The sequence below is a fragment of the Pteronotus mesoamericanus genome, unplaced genomic scaffold (assembly GCF_021234165.1).
Source record: "Pteronotus mesoamericanus isolate MK-2021 breed Mesoamerican mustached bat unplaced genomic scaffold, CSHL_Meso_final contig_221, whole genome shotgun sequence".
Taxonomy (NCBI): Eukaryota; Metazoa; Chordata; class Mammalia; order Chiroptera; family Mormoopidae; genus Pteronotus; species Pteronotus mesoamericanus.
In genome coordinates, this window is record NW_026555092.1 from 12,015,965 (window position 1) to 12,033,214 (window position 17,250).

The 17,250-nt window shown below is 41.4% G+C and overlaps 1 protein-coding gene across 1 annotated transcript in view; it reads left to right on the forward strand.

Moving 5' to 3' along the window:
- AGO4 (argonaute RISC component 4) overlaps positions 1–16,310 on the forward strand; it is a 33,628-nt gene extending 17,318 nt beyond the window's left edge. The window contains exons 14-18 of the mRNA XM_054571963.1: positions 4,121–4,436; positions 4,579–4,713; positions 9,931–10,032; positions 10,301–10,500; positions 12,529–16,310. Coding sequence (XP_054427938.1) covers positions 4,121–4,436; positions 4,579–4,713; positions 9,931–10,032; positions 10,301–10,500; positions 12,529–12,637 — 862 coding nt within the window. The 3' untranslated portion in view covers positions 12,638–16,310. The remainder of the gene's footprint in view (positions 1–4,120; positions 4,437–4,578; positions 4,714–9,930; positions 10,033–10,300; positions 10,501–12,528) is intronic.
- Positions 16,311–17,250: the final 940 nt, after the last annotated feature.

The window sequence follows — 17,250 nt, forward strand, 5'->3', positions numbered from 1 at the left end:
TATTGTTTGCTTTTTCATGCTGTTGAAGTTCTCACTAAGTTCTCTCAGCATCCTTATAATCAGTGTTCTAAACTCTGCTTCTGGTATATGCCTGTCTCCATTTTGTTTAGTTCTTTTTTCTGGAATTTTGTTCTGTTCTCATATTTCTTTGTCTCCTTATTTTGGCAGCCTCCCTGTGGCTTAGTAGAATGACCTAATGTAGTAGATGTCCTGTAGGATCTAGTGGTACAGCCTCCCTGTTCACACAAGCTGGGTACTCCAGGTGCAAAACCCCCTTCCCACCATGTGGGCTCTGTATACCCTCCTGGTGTAGTTGAGCTTTAACTGCTGTTGGGGCATCAGTGGGAGGGATTGAGCCCCAGGCTCATCACCACAGAGAATCAGCTGTGCAGGGGCCCACTCCATGGAGTAGGATTTACTTCAGCAGGGCTCTGGTGCCCGCTGAGTCCTCCCTCTGAGTGTGTCCCTTGTAGAGGAGGTTTCTTGGTGCTTTGACATTGTCTGAAGCTATCCACTGGGTATGCTGGCTCTGGGGCCTCCAAGGAAGTGCAGTCCAAGATCAGCTACCACCTGTGTCCTGTCCAGGGCCACCTGGCATGAACTACAAAGTGATCTGCAGATTGCTGCTACTTGTGCTTGGCTTAGAGGTGCCCAGGAGAGTCCAAGCTGGGATCCAAGGCCAGCTGCCACTAGTGCTGGGCCTGGAGCCACTTAGTAAAAGGTACAGGCATACTGAGGCCAGATGCTGCTTGTCTGAGAAATTTTAGGTAAGCCTGAAGCATGAGCCAAGGCAGGTCATTTGTATGGAAAAGCCACTAGAAACATTTTGGGTGGACCCCCCAAGTTGGTTGGGGTGAGGTCTCAGGGAATCACCGGGGTGGGACAAACACTATCAGCCAGGTTGATGGAGACTTAGATATGGCATGAGCCTGCCAGTTCTGTGATGGAAGAGCTCAGGAAAGGAACAATGGTCTCTGCCAGCATGTCTGTCTGAGAGAAAGGTGACTCTCCAGGTCTCACTCTGTTGCTAGACAATTTAGTTCCTCCCCATATGTCCCTGGTTCCTTTTGAGCTGCTGCCCCAGTGGTGGAACTTAGAGGGAATAAGTTCAAATAAATTTGTGTTTGGGCCCTTTAAGAGGAACTGCCAGGGACTCCAGAAACCCTGAGACTTACTCCGCCACAATCCCTGCTGGTTTTTATAGCCAGAAATTATGGGAACTTCTCTTCTTGGCACTGGAACGTGGGCTTGGGTGTCTGATCTCTCACTCTCCGGGGGGACCTCCGCAGCTGAGATATCCCTCCTGGTTATCATCTGCCACATGCAGGTGTGGGGCCAGTCTTTTCCGCATCTCTGCCCCTCCTACCAGTGGCAGCTTCTTTAGATCCTTAATTGTAGAACTTCCATTCAGCTGGATTATAGGTGGTTCTGAATGATGGTTGTTCTCTAGTTTAGTTGTAATTTTGATGTGGTTATGGGAGGATGTGAGTACCACATTTACCTCCACCATCTGGACCAGAAGCTTCGATTGCTTTTTCTTATTTACATGTACACGCATGTAACCACCACCCAGGTTAAGATATAAAACATTTCTAGCACCTCTTTAGGCTTTCTTATGGCCCCTCCCAGTAGATAACCCCCAAAGGTAACGACTATTCTCACTTCTATCACCATAGATTAGTTTTGCCTGTTTTTGAACTTGATAGAACAGAATCATACAGTATATACTATTTTGTGTTATCTTCTTTTGCTTAATGTTACATCTGAGATTCATTGATATTGTTGTATTAAGTAGTAGTTTGTCCTTTTTCATTATTGTGTACACTATTTTGTTACATGAATATACCACAAAATTTCCATCTAATCTACCACTGAAAGCTAATATTGCACATTCTCCTTATATAATTCTTTCACACTTTTGGTAGACTAAAGTACTCTTTCTCTTGTGTATATATCCAGAAGTAAAATTTCTGAGTTATAGAGAATACATATATTTAACATTGATAAATGCTGTCAAATAGTTTTCCAAAGTGGTTGGATCAATATTCATTTCCACTGAGAGTTCTGGTTGCTTCATTTTCTCACCAGCATTTAGTAGTATCAGTCCTTTTAATTTTAGTAATTTTGGTTGGGGGTAATAATAGCTCATTATGGTTTTCGTTTGCATTCCCCTAATGACAAATCATATGCTTATTGGCTACTTGGAGATATTCTTTTGTGATGGGCGTGTTCAGTTCTTTGCCCATTTCTTAGATGTTTTTTCCAGGATTTTTTTTATTATTATTAACTTGTAGTTTTCTTATCTATGAAGGTAATATCTGACTTGGTAACTTTAAAATGACTTTATGCCAAAGTGACTTGAGAAGTTAAATTTAGGGTTGTTGTATTAGTCATTGCCATATTTAAGAAGTAGGTGAGATTGAATGCCTTTCTCTTAAACAATCATATCACAATTCTCATTTTTTTGTCCTTGAATGAAACTTCTAGGTCATTAAGTCCTTCCCGTAACATTGGTAGATGAGGTATATAGGCCATAGGGGAAGCTAACCTAAAATCGGAAATCATTTAATTTTACCCTTGACGTTTGAGACAATATAGCATTAGTGGCTTAGAGTGCATACTCTGGTGTCAGACCTCCTGGTTGTATTCTAGCCTTACCTCTTCCTGTGCAATCCTGGGCAAGTTCATGTAAAATGCTTAGCACAGTAGCTGGTACATAGTATATGTAAGTTGTTATTAAGTTGTGTATATGTATATTTAGACTATACATTTGTCGTTCTCTTGTCCTGTGCCAGGACCATGTTGTTGTATGATGATATATATAGAGAAATACAGCTGGCCAGGTAGTTCAGTTCATTAGAGTGTCATTCCAATACACCAAGGCTGTGGGTTCAGTCGCTAGTCTGGACACATACAAGAAGCAACCAATAAATCAGTGGAACAACAAATCAATATTTTCTCTCTCACTCTCTTTCTCTCCCTCTACCACTTAAAATCAATTTAAAAATTAAAAGAAAGAAGAAGAAATACAACATAACCTCTGCCCTCATGGAAGTACCTATTCTTTAGTACCTATGACATCTTTAGTACCTTCACATGAGATTTTCTGATTTGGGATGCCTCCTAGATTATACTTTAAGAATCCTACTTTTAAGAATTTACCAGAGAAGCATGCATGATATTTTTCTCCCTGACTCCCTAGATAGAAAAATCAGGGCCAAATAAATTCATTCTTTTAATTAATATTTATTGAATATGAGCTGTGAGGTAGGTAGTGTTCTAGGCGCAAGGGATACAGCCATGCCCTGCGGAGCTTGTGTGTGTGTGTGTGTGTGTGTGTGTGTGTGTGTGTGTGTGTGGTGTACAATAAAATAAATAATTAAAACATGTAGGGTGATAAGTACTATGAATAACAATAAAATAGGGAAGGAGATAGACTTGGTTCTCTTTCTTAAGTCTCACATCCTAAAAATAATTGGGGGTTTTATCCTAGTTCCATATACATTCTGCAGTTCTGTATCCATTGTAAGAAATCCTAGGATCCTGCGCTGGTTGCTATGGTTCATTTGGTTGGAGTATCATCCCATAAACTGAGAAGTCGCAGGTTCGATTCCTGGTCAGGGCACATGACTAGATTACGGGTTCTTTCCTGTTTGGGGCACATACAAGAGGTAACCGATCTATTTCTGTCTCACATCAATGTTTCTCTCCCTCTCTCTCTCCCTCCCTTCCCTTCTCTCTAAAATCAGTAAGTCTATCCTCAAGTTAGAATTAAAGAAAAGAAGAAGAAAAGAAAGAAATCGCAGGATCCTAAGAAAGCCTGTTCAGAGAAAATTTTCCCTTTACACATAGAGATTTTGTTAAATTTGAGTTGGATCCTCTTTTTTAACTCTTCCCTTCCTACTGTTGCAGAAGAACCATGTTGATTTCTGCAGTCAATTCAGATTCACCGTACCGGGTGACACAGAGACATAGGGGGCCTTAGAGACCTCTCCCAAGGGACACAAGTCTTTTATTCTCTCTTATAAGATTATATCTGTGATTGCATCTGGTAAGCTTGCTAAACCCAAACATTTTCATCTGCATATCTGAGTGGCAATGTCATTTTAAATCTGAGCAGGCCATCGGTGTTCCAGCAGCCCGTCATCTTCCTGGGAGCGGATGTCACACACCCGCCTGCAGGAGACGGGAAGAAGCCTTCTATTGCTGCTGTCGTTGGCAGCATGGATGGCCATCCCAGCCGGTACTGTGCAACCGTTCGGGTGCAGACTTCCCGCCAGGAGATCTCCCAGGAACTCCTGTATAGTCAGGAAGTAATCCAGGACCTTACTAACATGGTTCGAGAGCTGCTGATCCAGTTCTACAAATCCACACGCTTCAAACCCACACGGATCATCTATTACCGTGGAGGGGTGTCCGAGGGACAAATGAAACAGGTACTCTCATTACCCCATAGTTGCCTTTTGGGGCTTCTAGCTGTCTGACCGAGCCTCCTTTCATCTGCTGCTATGGGTAAATTCGATCTGAGAGATACAAGGTGAGTCCTCAATTAAATGTCATTCCATTTGTAACTCCTAGGTAGCTTGGCCAGAACTAATAGCAATTCGAAAGGCATGTATTAGCTTGGAGGAAGATTACCGGCCAGGAATAACCTACATTGTCGTACAGAAAAGACATCACACACGACTCTTCTGTGCAGATAAAACAGAAAGGGTAAGAAAACATAGGATAAGCTTCATTATTTGATACAAATAAATATGTTTTTGAGTGGGCATATATATACTATTTTTTCCTAAAAGCAGAAGTGCCTAATAATAATTTAGTAAATATACTAACTACAGTTAATCTTAGATGACTAATTCTGAATGATACACGTTTCAAGACCGAATAGTTCTCTTATTTCTAAAATTTTTAGAAGGGAGGTCAGAAAAACATGCCAGGTCCACCGGGGTGATACAGGCAACCTTCATGGGGCAGGGTTATCTGTTTGGACCCTATGGCCATTTGCTACTTTTTGCTGCCAGTGCCTGAGGCATGGTTCTAGGGTACAAAGAAGAATTGATCTTCTAAATGATTTTATATCAGTGCAGAGGATTCTTAGGGTACAAATGTTGAACATTTATGGTGTCACACTTACTAATGGGCAGGGTACTTAACTTTTCTAAGCCATAATGTCCTCATAATGTAAAATGGATTAAAAACAACACCTAAGTCACAGGGCTGTTGTGAGGATTAAATTAATCAATGAATGTTAATTTGCGGTACAGTTCCCCCCCCCCCCCACACTTGATAAGAGGCATTTTGTATGATGTACCTATTTTTAATCTTATATTTTTGTGTAAACTAGGTAAGCACGTGACAGTGGATAACTTTGCTTTTATGAGATTTTTATGGCATTACTTCATCTTTCCCAGGTCCTCCCTGATCCACCCCCAGGGAGACTAGTTCTCTCTGTTGTCTAATCATGTAATCTTGTCGGTCACTCCCACTGTTTTCTAGTATTCCCTTAGTTTTTGCCTCTCACCCAAGGCTGAGCTGTTTTTGTTTTCTAAATCATTAGAGAATAGAGAACTAAGGTTTTCTCCTTGGGGCCCCAGACCCCCAATCAGCTGAGATTCAAAGTGCTGCCTTCTAAAATGCCCGAACCCTGACTCAGTAGTACTTCTTAGACTCTGCTAAAAACAGATTCACTGATCTCTTGCGCAAGCTCTGGGCACAAAACATCCTGCCACCCCCTCCTTAACTGCACTATCACCTTTCCGTCCCTCTGTCAGCTTGCTGTTCATGCAGCTTTTGGACCTAGAGTGCCTTTCTGAAGCCCCACGCTATCTCACAGTTTCGCTCTTTCCTATGCAGTGACACTAGCCTTTCAAGATTGACAGTCCCAGTCCCAGCCCCCTGGTCTACTTGGCACCCGACACGTCAACATCTTCTGTCCCCTGAACGTGCCTCTTGCCAGTCTCCAACTCTGAACCAGTCCACTTGCCCATTTCCTTTGCTTTTACTCTGAGGCTGATAGAGGTTGCTGAAGAAAAAAGTCATTTGTTTTAATAATGACCTGTATTGCAAATTCATAATAGCAAATCTCAGCCGGGCCTTTGAGTCTGCAACTTTTTCATTTATTCTCTTCTCAAGTCTCCAATCCTACCCATATGCTTTCACTGCCAACAATTTACATTGCCAACATTGCTTCTATTTCCCTCAGAAAGCAATCTAGAAAGGCATGAATTTTCTTGGCCTCCCTTCCTCTGCCTTTAAATGTAGTTAAATCTTATGTTTTTTATCTCCTTCCTCACGTCTCAGAGGCTAAACTTTCCACCTCAGCTTTACCCCTACTTATGCTTTTCTTCCTATCCCTTTCCACCTTCACTAGAGCCCCACTTCATTAATCACCCTTTCCTTCCCCCATTTCAGCCTTTCCCATTAGTTGGCTGCCTCCTCCATGCCCTCTGAAGTTTCTCAACTCTTCTCCCTCAGTTGCTCCCATAAACTTCACTCTGCTTCTCTGTCTACCTGCCACCTTAGCTTTCCTTCCGATCGTGACCAAACTTTCAGGAAGAAAATGACTTGACTGCCTCTCTGCACCTTCTCCCATCCTACTTCAGCTCTCTGTAGCCTGACCTCGATTTTGATGCCTCCACTGAAGCGGCTCTCTCAGTGACTCCCATTTTGAATCCAGTGATGTCTTTTCAGGTTCCCACTGACCCCTCGGTAGCGCTGAGAGTCTTTGCCTTCTTTGGCCTCAGCAACGTGACTGTCCAGCCACCTCTGCCATCAGGCTTTCTTTGACTCTTCTTCCTCCTCTGTCCATCAACCGCTGATGTTTCCTGCCATTTCATACTTCTCCTTCTTTTTGATTTCAGCTCTCTTTAGTCTCACCCACTTCTCCAGACTCACTTGTTTGCTCATAGTTTCTTAAATCTGTATTTCCAACCCCAAACTTTTCTATGTAACTCCCAACTTGCACTTCCAAATATCTACCAGACAACTTTCCTTAGATGCTCTATAGGCATCGTATCAGTCAACACAGTCTAGGCCATGCACAAAAGTCATAGTAGCTTATAAAGATTTATTTCTTGCTCGCATTACACATTCATCGTGACGGTCTGCAGCAGCTGTGACCCCGCCGTCCTCCCTTTAGAACCTAGGCTGACAGAGAAACATCTCTCTGGAACATCTCCAGTCATTGTTGCAGAGGGGGAAAAAGATACAGGACAAGCCATGTGCTGGCTCTTAAAGCTTCTGCCCAGAAGTGACACATTTCAGGCCACATTTTATCTGCCAAAGCAAGTTACATGGCCACTCCTGAGTTAATTGGGTGGGGAAGTATAATCCTCCCCTAGGGAGGGGCACAGGAATAATTTGGCACCCATGATACAATCTGCCACAGGCATTTCGAGCAAAGCACGTCTAAACCTTTTACCTACTGTGTTATCCTCATCCAAAACCTGTTCCTCCCCCGATTCTCTTTTTCTTCTGTTACTTGGCATTACTGTATATTAAGTCAGCCAAGCTAGAAATTTCATAATTGCCTTTAAGTTCTTCTCCTCCTTTCCTGTCCCCCCAAATCCAGTTGGTCTAAGAGTCTTCTGTTCTGCCCTGAAATCTGTCATCTCACTGCTTCCTCTTGGGTGTTCCCTCTACCCTAGGCAGAACCCTTCTGTATTGCAGGAGACTCCTGGGGGTCTCCTTGTCGCCATTCCTCCACCAGTGCATTCTCTGCCTGCTCTGAAGGCTAAGATTTTAAGATACAGATCTTACCCTGCCGCCCCATTGGCCAAAAATCTTCCCATGTGCTCACTGCCTACCAAATGCTTCCCTGTGCCGTCAGTGTTGTCCCAAGTAGTCAAAACAAAACGTTTTAGTCTCATCTTTCACTGTGCCCTCATCCGCCTTCCGTTTCCCATGCACTTTGCTCATTTTGTATCCCTGGAATGACCACGTCCATCCCACCCCCTTTGGTTTTCTATTTTTAAAAAATTAAGGTATAATATAGATACAGTAAAATTCGCCCTTTTTAGCATACTGGTGTGCAAGTTTTGACAAATGCATGTAAGTTGTATACCTGTCACATCAATAAAGATATAGACCAATCACACACACAAATTCTCTCATGCCCTCTCAGAGTCAGTCCTTTTCCTCACCTACCGTCCCTGGCAACCACTGATATGCATTTTCTCCCTAGAGTTGTGTTTTTTCCCCGAATGTCATATAAATGGCTTCCATACCTTTTAAGTCTGGCTTCTTTTACTTAGCATAATGCCCTTGAGATTCACCCAAGTTTTTGTGTGTATCAGTAGTTTGTTCCTTTCTATTGCCAAGAAGTATTTCATGGTATGGATGGGCCACAGTTTGTTTTATCCATTCCTGCTTTGAGGGGATATTTGGAGAGTTTCCTGTTTTTATCCCATCCCTCCCCCTTTCAACTGCTGCTTATATGGTATGACTCAGCTATTTCCTCCCACCAGCTTTTCCCAGTGCCTTCCATAATGCCCTTATCACATTTCTTTGCAGTTCATTGTATATAGTTTCCATGAAAGGCAGGAAGGCATGTTCATTAGTTCCCTCTGTGCCCCTGTCTCTCTTCCCCAACATCTGCTGCAGAGCCTTGCACATGGCACTCAAGCAGTAGTCGTTGAGTTGAACATGCCTGAATCCCCTTTTCCCCAGGGCATCATCTCTTCAGGCTCTCATTTATAGATCCCAAGAGATTTTTCTTTTTAAAAAAGAGATTCTATGCTCCAATATGTTTGGGAAATGCTATGTACTCCATCTCCCTCTTAAAAATTATACCTTACTAAAGAAAGGTTCTGAGAATTCAGATAATGGAAAAGCCTTTTAAAATGTGGTTTAACTCAGTATTTCACAAATTTGTTTGACCTCAAAACACCCAAATACATCCTGCAGGAGTAATATTCCTAAAGAACACATTTTGGGAAACAGTGCTAGAACTGTTTTAATTCAGTTACATTTCCTCGTGTTCATCTAGGAACCCAAGTTCACACCTGAATTTGATGGAATGAGACTTTTCTATATTCATAGCTGTTCTTGTATACATTGGTGTATGATCCTCAGCTGAAGGTAACAACAGGTAGAATGGAGTCAGATAAACTCCCATCAAATTTGTGCCTAGATGCTAAATGAAATTCCTCACGTGGAACCCTACTGTACAGCAGAAAACGATGAAAACTGACCAAATAGCAAGATTTAATTTCTTTCCATATAAATGCATTTCTGAAGGCTTCCTTCTGCTTTTCTAGAAGTTTGATTTTAGAGTTTTGGCCACAGAAGAACTTTAGAATTTTTTAAGTGTAAGAGATCATCGCTTAATTTTATAGCTGATTAGACTGAGACCCAAAGATAAGATGCTTTGTTCAATGTATATAGTTGCAAGGTGAGACCTAGATCTGAAACTCTGCTTTCAGTGCACTCTTCCTGATAACGCATGTGCCAGTGTCTTTTCTTAATTGATTCCCTGAAAATATTAGCTTTGTTGAACCATTTCAAAGATTTCTTCATCTTTTACTGCAAACTGTAGATTTTTTAAAATTCCAAGTAAGGATTAAAAGTGATCTTTCCTAGGAAGCTTACCCATCTTAAATCTTTTTTTTTTTTTTCTGTGAACATACTAATGTTTCACCTATAAATAGAGGACAAAAACTTAGCCCAAAGCCACTGGTAGGATAATTCTTTGTCTGGATTCCCCTGGAGAAACCATGTAGTATATTTGTTTGAGAAAATACTTAAGGATGAAGTGGTCAGGCTAAGGGAAAGTTATAGAAAGTTCAGCATCTTGCATTAAACTGGTTTACAGGAACAGCTTACTAACTTGTTACTAATTAACATAAAAGAGAAATGGCCTGAGCACAGTTTGACACATTAGTGACTAATTACACTTCCTTTTTTTTTTTTTTTTTTTTTTTTTGGTAGGTGGGCAAAAGTGGCAATGTACCAGCAGGCACTACCGTGGATAGCACCATCACACATCCGTCTGAGTTTGACTTTTACCTCTGTAGTCATGCAGGAATTCAGGTAATTTGGAAGCTGGTCCAGATCCTTGACTTGATAGGGAGATGTTTGCAAATCAGCAACTGGCTTGAATAGACTTGTTATATTATATACTGTGATGTGCATAACTTACTTAATGCTTGTATCCTAGAACTGTTATCTTTTGGTCTTGGTATCTGTTGGTAAGTGTGCTAGGCCAGAATACTTCGGAGTTTAAGGAGTAGATTTCAGTTCTTCTCTCAGGTAGTCAACCCATGTCAGAAATATATTAATCATAAAACTCTCTCTCCAGGGAACCAGCCGTCCTTCACATTACCAGGTCTTGTGGGATGACAACTGCTTCACCGCGGATGAGCTCCAGCTACTGACTTACCAGCTATGTCACACCTATGTGCGGTGTACACGCTCAGTCTCTATTCCGGCCCCTGCATATTATGCCCGGCTTGTCGCATTCAGAGCAAGGTATCATCTGGTGGATAAAGATCATGACAGGCAAGTTTCTCAAGCACAAGAACATCTCTTTCAACGTTAAGCAGGATGTTTAAAAAAAAAAAAAAATGAGCTGCTACAGAAAACTTTTTGGAGGAGTTACTCTTCCTTTTAAGGTTCAAATTGCAAGCAGAGGCTAAAATTGCATGTGCCTTTGAGATCTTACAAGGTAACTTTTGGTCCAAGAAGTGCTCAGCCCTGTTTATACTTACGTGTATGGTGTTTCTAAAGTCTGCCCAAGGAAAGGAGTCTAATTTGGAGTTGCTTGTGGTTTCCCCATAGAGCCAAGTGCATTTTAGTTCTGCTCAGGTCCTCAGCAGCCTCAGAAGGTGGCCCACCCAGTACCCTGACTCCAATCGGAAGAGTCACAGGCCTGTGGCTTCCAGTTCATACAAGGGAAAGCCTTGACCTGTTCACTTCGCTCTCAGCGCAGTCTGGAAGAAGGCGCTGGAGCGGGCCTGGGCCTGTGTGTGGGAGGAGGTATGCCACACCATTCTCACCCCCAAGTAGGGATCTCAAGAGACTCAGACTGAGCTGCTATTAAATAACTAAACAAGCTCTCTGCAGTAATTTTCTTTTCCAAATGACCATCTGTGAAGTACAGCAGCAGTTTCTGGGCTCTTCCCCAAGTCTGAGTTCAGCTGCTAAATACTGCTAAATAGTAGACATTCCATTGCAAATCTATTTCTGTAAGGGTTGAAAATATGCTATTATGAAAAATGCCCAGCTGTGACTTTGTACCTTTCTTTCTGTAATACACATTCATTCATTCAACATATTTATTCGATGTTGACTTTGTGCCCAGCACTGTCCTAAGTACTAAAAATACTAAGATGAGGAAGACATGTTTCCTGGAATGTTGATTCAGTATGGGAGAGAGCACAGGTAACATAGAACAGACAGTTAACTCAAGGCAGAGTAGGTGAGCATCCAAAGGGACAGCAGAGGAAAGGCTGTTTGAGATTTCATAGCTGCCTGGGAAGGATTTGGCTCTGAAAAGAAGAGAAAAGGATTTTCCAGGCAGAGGGAACAATGGACACAAAGAAGAAAAAGCAAGTGACACGTTTGGACAATAGCAAGTTTTCTTTGGCTGGAACATATGAAAGGGGACCAGCAGGCATGAAGCTAGAAAAGTATGTTACAGCAAGACTGTCTTTGTTAAATATAAATAGCTATTCCTGGGATAAAAGAGATGGTACTTAACAGTTAATTGGGTGTGAGTGGGTGAGAGAAGTCAGAAGAGAGATGACAATTTATAGTTTATCAAGCCCTTTCTAGCACATGTACCCTTAAGGAGTTGGTTCAGAAGTTGTTGTTGTTATCCTAAAAGACCAAAGTTCAGAAGAGCTGTTACTTGTCCAAGGTCACCTAGCCAGTGAGGGGAAGACAAAAAGAAACTGGTGGCATGGTAACATTTGCTGAGTGTCTACTACGTTCCAGCCCCATGCCAGGCACATAAATCCATTCATTCATTCCACAAATGGTTATTGAGCTGACACAGTGTCCCAGGCAGTAGAGATTTGTGGGGAGTAAGACAGACAGAGTTGCTGCTTTCTTGGAGTTTATGTCCCAGTTGGGAAATAAATAATTACCCAATTAATAACTTAATTTTAATTGTGTTCCTTTCAAGTGAAAGAAAAGTAGAGTGTTCTCTGGAAGTATGTTCCAGGTGGCTCTGACCTGAACTTTGGAGTCAGGGAAGATTTCTTTGGGGGAAATGACATTTGACTGACGCCTAAAGGCAAGTAGGCATTAACCAGACATAATGGCCAGTAGAAGTCCTTATGGAGGCACCATTAAGGATTTGGGTCTTTGCAGACATTATTTGATTATTACAACAAATAAGCTATATTGCATTTTTCAGTTAAACAAATGGATATGTAGAGAGACATTACAAATATTTAAGGAACCACAGCTTGAGCCTAAGATCTTGAATCCAGCACTCTTCATGCTATTTGAAACATGTGAAGTTTGACGTGATCTTTTGTTACATCTGTTGTTGTTTTTTTCCCTGCTTTATTCTCTTTACAGTGCAGAAGGCAGTCATGTGTCAGGACAGAGCAATGGCCGAGATCCTCAGGCCTTGGCTAAAGCTGTGCAGATCCACCATGATACCCAGCACACAATGTATTTTGCCTGAGAGTCTCAGAAGAACTCAACCAACTGGGCACCCCATGCAGCCTCAAAATGTTTCACATGCCTACTGCCTCTAGAGAGAGCCAAGTTGACTTCAGTTTGTCTTCTACCAGCAGCTCGGAATAGTTGCACTGAATAAATATTTTGCAGCACTGTCTGATGCATCAACAAAATTGAGCCATTTTTAAAAAGTAATAGATATTCATAGATTGTCTTTTCTGATGCACTGGACTGAATTTTTACCTCAACATGCAAAGGCTAGTCAGCCTGAACTTTCTAAAGGACTTTACAAGAAAGGTTTCTATGGAATATTTTGCTAGCTGTGGTGTTCACTGCATCCCTCTAGTCTTATAAGAGAAGATTATTCCTTTTTTCTGTATTCATCGAGTGGGATGTATGCATCAGTGGAAGAGAAAAACCAAACAATCTACTTCAGTTTAGTGAAACTATTTAATTATGTGGGTCCATAGACTTTTTAATGGAGATTTCTGACTTTGCCACTGTAAATGCCTTTAACGAGCATTAATTTTTGAAAGTTTTACAGAGTTTTATTAGTTTTACTACTTTATCTTATTGATCTCTACAGTCTTGTGCTGGTGCGAGTACAGGCTGCCAGGCAATTGCACTATATTTGGCTCCCGATTTAAACAGGCAGTTCTCTTATTTGGTCGACACTTGTGAATGTGTAACGCACACAGATGTAATGCATGTCACAGTGACAAATAACACTGCCGTGGTAAAAAGTACTCATGTTTTCCCCCTCTTTGAAAAAAGCTAGCTTTTAGTATTTTTCAGAGTTTTCAAAAGTGCCCATTTTATGCTGCTCTGTGGTTCGTCAGATCCAAATGATTTTTAAACTTTTCTCATAGAAAGTTAACTGGCAATAAACATTTTTAAGGTCCCTTCACTCCATTTCCCCCACCCTCAGCAATGAGTTTTCTAGATGAAATCTTGGTATGATTTTATCAGCTATTTCTTATAAATCATAATCTGGCAATTCCTGAAATCAGTCAGAAAAAACGTATATTTCCATGTCTTTTTAAAGAATTATTTTTTATCTCTTTTATAGTCACAGTTGGTATCCTCTCACTTTGTTTTAAAATAAGCTAGAATCAGGATGCTTCCTTACTGGATAGGCTTTGCCAATCCTGTAGGTACCTTGAGTGATGCTGCAACTTGCAAAAAATGTACCAGCATTTAAAACTTTTTCCTGGGAATCAAGGTTACTTACACAATTACTTAAGTGCAGTGCAAATGTTGTGCTTCTCTTTCAACCTGAAATGTACTTGGTGAGGTTTCCTTCCTTTTAGTAAAGCAAAAACTTCATAAAAAGGTTGATTTTTTTTTTTTCTTAATAGATTCTGGATTCTGTTCACAGGGAGACAGGATTAATTTCTTGTCCATACAAAGGGAGTTGATATAAAGCAAGCATCAGTGACAGTGTCGGGGAAACTCTTTTGTATTTAGTATAGATAATACTTTGTGAATGGACAACAGTTACATAGAGTCTTGCTGGTTCTAGCCAGTGTTGCCCAGACCAGATTTCACTGACATACAGTTCTCTATCCTGGAACGTCAAGAGTCAGAGCTGGGAAAGGGGGTAAAAGACTCGGAGCCACACTCCACGTGGGTGAGGAAGGTGCTGGGAGAAGAGACAGACACAATATGGTAAACCGAATTTGTCACCTCTGTCTGGAAACACTGGATCTGATGGTGAAGGGTGTTTGCTCGAACTCATTAGTCGGTCCAAATCTTTTAAACTAGCCTTCTCAAAATCCCAGCAATAGAAAGCCCTGTTTTTCTTCAGTCTTTTAAACAAGCTTGTAAATACATTGAAGTTTACATTTCTATATGCTGTTGATCAGCGGCGCCACCAGTATTTGCTGGGACTGGTCTTTGAGAGTTTTAGTATAATGTATATCGAGTTCTGTAGCTCATGAAGATGGGTGCAGCAGACATCCTTATTCTCTGCATATAATGAGAGGAAAGAAAGCAAGCTCTGTAATTGAGGCACAACATAGTGAAGAGATGGCAGTTGTTAATTTCTTAAGATTTTCCTTTTGTTCAAATACCTCACTTGGATACTACAAATCAGGACATGTTGGTGAGGGGCTGGCTACTGCTTTTATTCACACCTGTTCAGGGAGAGCACAGAAAATACCCTTCAGCATGGCCACCCTGGACCCAAGAGGAGGAAAAACAAGCTTTTTTTAGGAGGAGGATTCACTGGAGTCCAGGATGTGAAGAACTTGGGGTGGCTGGCTGGCTGGCTGGCCGGCCAGCGGGCCCCACACCTGCACTTGAGTGCCTCGGGCTTGCTTGTTCACGCACTGAAGAAGCGTCACTTCTCACCATCTCCGGGCATGAACGGAGCAGGGAGCAAGGCGGAGTGCCTGGAAGCCCTGATTCGCTTGCCTGCAGTTGGGCTCTGTGCTCGACCTTGAACTCTACAGTTTGTATGACCTCAGTCACTCCTAGTACACTGGGGCAAATCCCTGTGGTGGTGGAGGAAAAGCCGGGAGGCCTATTTTTATAGGAAAACAGTACCTTCAAGGGTGCAACGCTGTCATTTTGGAGGAAAGGAAAGAAATATGGAAGAACTAGGATTATTGGGGGGGGAAACCTTGTTGAGGGGTGAACCTTTAACAAGTAATCACTGCAGAATCAGAGTTGCAGCAATGCTATTGCAAGCAAGTCTGAATGCGTAGTTTTAATTGGGCCTGACAATTTGAATTTGTAACCCTCTGGACTGACTGAATTGTTATGCATGTGTCAATCAATGGGAGGTGTGCATTCTTTAGAAGTAGGTTTAGGATGCTTGGTTTTTTAAACGCAGCCTGTTTAGGCCCTGTCATGTAGTGTGAAAGATTTAAATGTAGCAATGCTAAAGAGTAACAATTTAGGGACAAGGTGCGGGGACATTAAGAGAGCGGTGAAGATCCAAATGTTGAACCGGTTATGTTTTTTGTTAGCTGTTGAACCCTGAGCAATTTATAAAGAGAACTAGCTGGCTTAACACAGCTAGTTGAGGCAGGCAGAACATACTCATCCTTACTGTAAATTCTATTTGCTGCTTCCAAAGGTGATGATTTACAAGCAGACATATTCTGTATGGTCTGTATTTTAGGACCTGGTGCCCAGCCTATATCAGAGCTTAGCTACCTGGCTCAACTACCTACCCTTCTGGTGGGGAACGGTAATCTACTGTTTAACAAGGCTCACCCTCTCCACCCTGCCCTAGCGACCCTTTGTGGATGTGCTGTAAGATTTTCTTGCTCAATAGCAAGGTGGTAACTCTGCTTTCATTTTAAGAAAGTGGAGGTTGAGGGCATTGTATCAATACGGCTTCAACTCCAAGGATTTTCCCTTGTAAAATTAAAGGGAAGATCTTGTTATTGATTAATCATTTTCTTATCCCTTGCTATTGACATATTCATGCTCTTTCTATGTCTAGTGACTGAAAATGTTTGCATTTGTTCATTTAACTAATGGTGTAATTTTTGTTTCTATATTGTTAGACCTGTAATGTTTTAAAATGTATTTTATTAAATTTGGACTGGATGTATATCTCTAGCAATACGAGGTACTTTCTAAACTAATGGAGGATGGTATCCCCATGTTGAAATAAGATGATGGTTGTTTAAATTTTGCAATTTCTTTTTTTTTTTTTTTTGGCCTGCAGGGATATTTTGTGTTCATGTGTCCAAAAAAGAATAAATTGGCATTCATGTGCCAAAAGTTGTTTTTCTTGTCAATTGTCTAATAAATATGGAGTATACTGTTATGTCAATACACATAGTTGCTTTTTAAAAACAATTTCCTCAATTTAAAAAATTTGAGAAAGAATAACAGTGGGAGAACTATGTGTTTTTAACTCCTGGGTCTCCTTCTTTTTGGAAATTGTCTTTGGGAATTTTAGAAGAGCTTCCTGCAACATTTCACATATGTAAACTCTGGCAAGATTCACTCAGGGTCCTGGGTACAACTCTTAATGAGAAGATTCATTTTAAGTGATGTTTTGGGAAAAATCAGTAGTCTCCAGAGGGCAGTATGGCCAGTATTTTGTAAGACTGACTTTCGAGGAGGAGCTGCCCAAATTCACCCACCCTGGGGCTATCCAATCTCAGGCCTTTAAAAAGAAAATTCTCGCCAGCAAAGTCCTTTTGTGAAGTAATGGCAAGGATAACAGAGATTTGCACACTATGGCCTTTACCATCTGGGAATGTGTAGTTTACCAGGGGAACAAATTGTGCATACACTAACTTTACTACAGGTCATTGGTTTTTCCATCAGCACAGTATCCCTCTTTCCATATTTATCCATTATCAAACATTTATCATGATCCCAATATATCCAAGTTCTGCCTAGGCAGTAGGAATGCAGATGAGTAAAAACAATTTCTTCAAAGAATTCACTCTAATTTGGCGTGGGCTGAGGAGGGATCAGCGACATTAACATTTCCTGAGTGCCTAGTATACGCCAGTCACTTTATATTGACATCTTTAATCCCAGCAACAGTCTTTTGAGGCTGATAGCGACATACCTATTTTAAAGATGAGTCAGCTTCAAAGAAGTTAAATAGCACAGAGTTACAGGGTGACAAAGCCAGAATTTGAA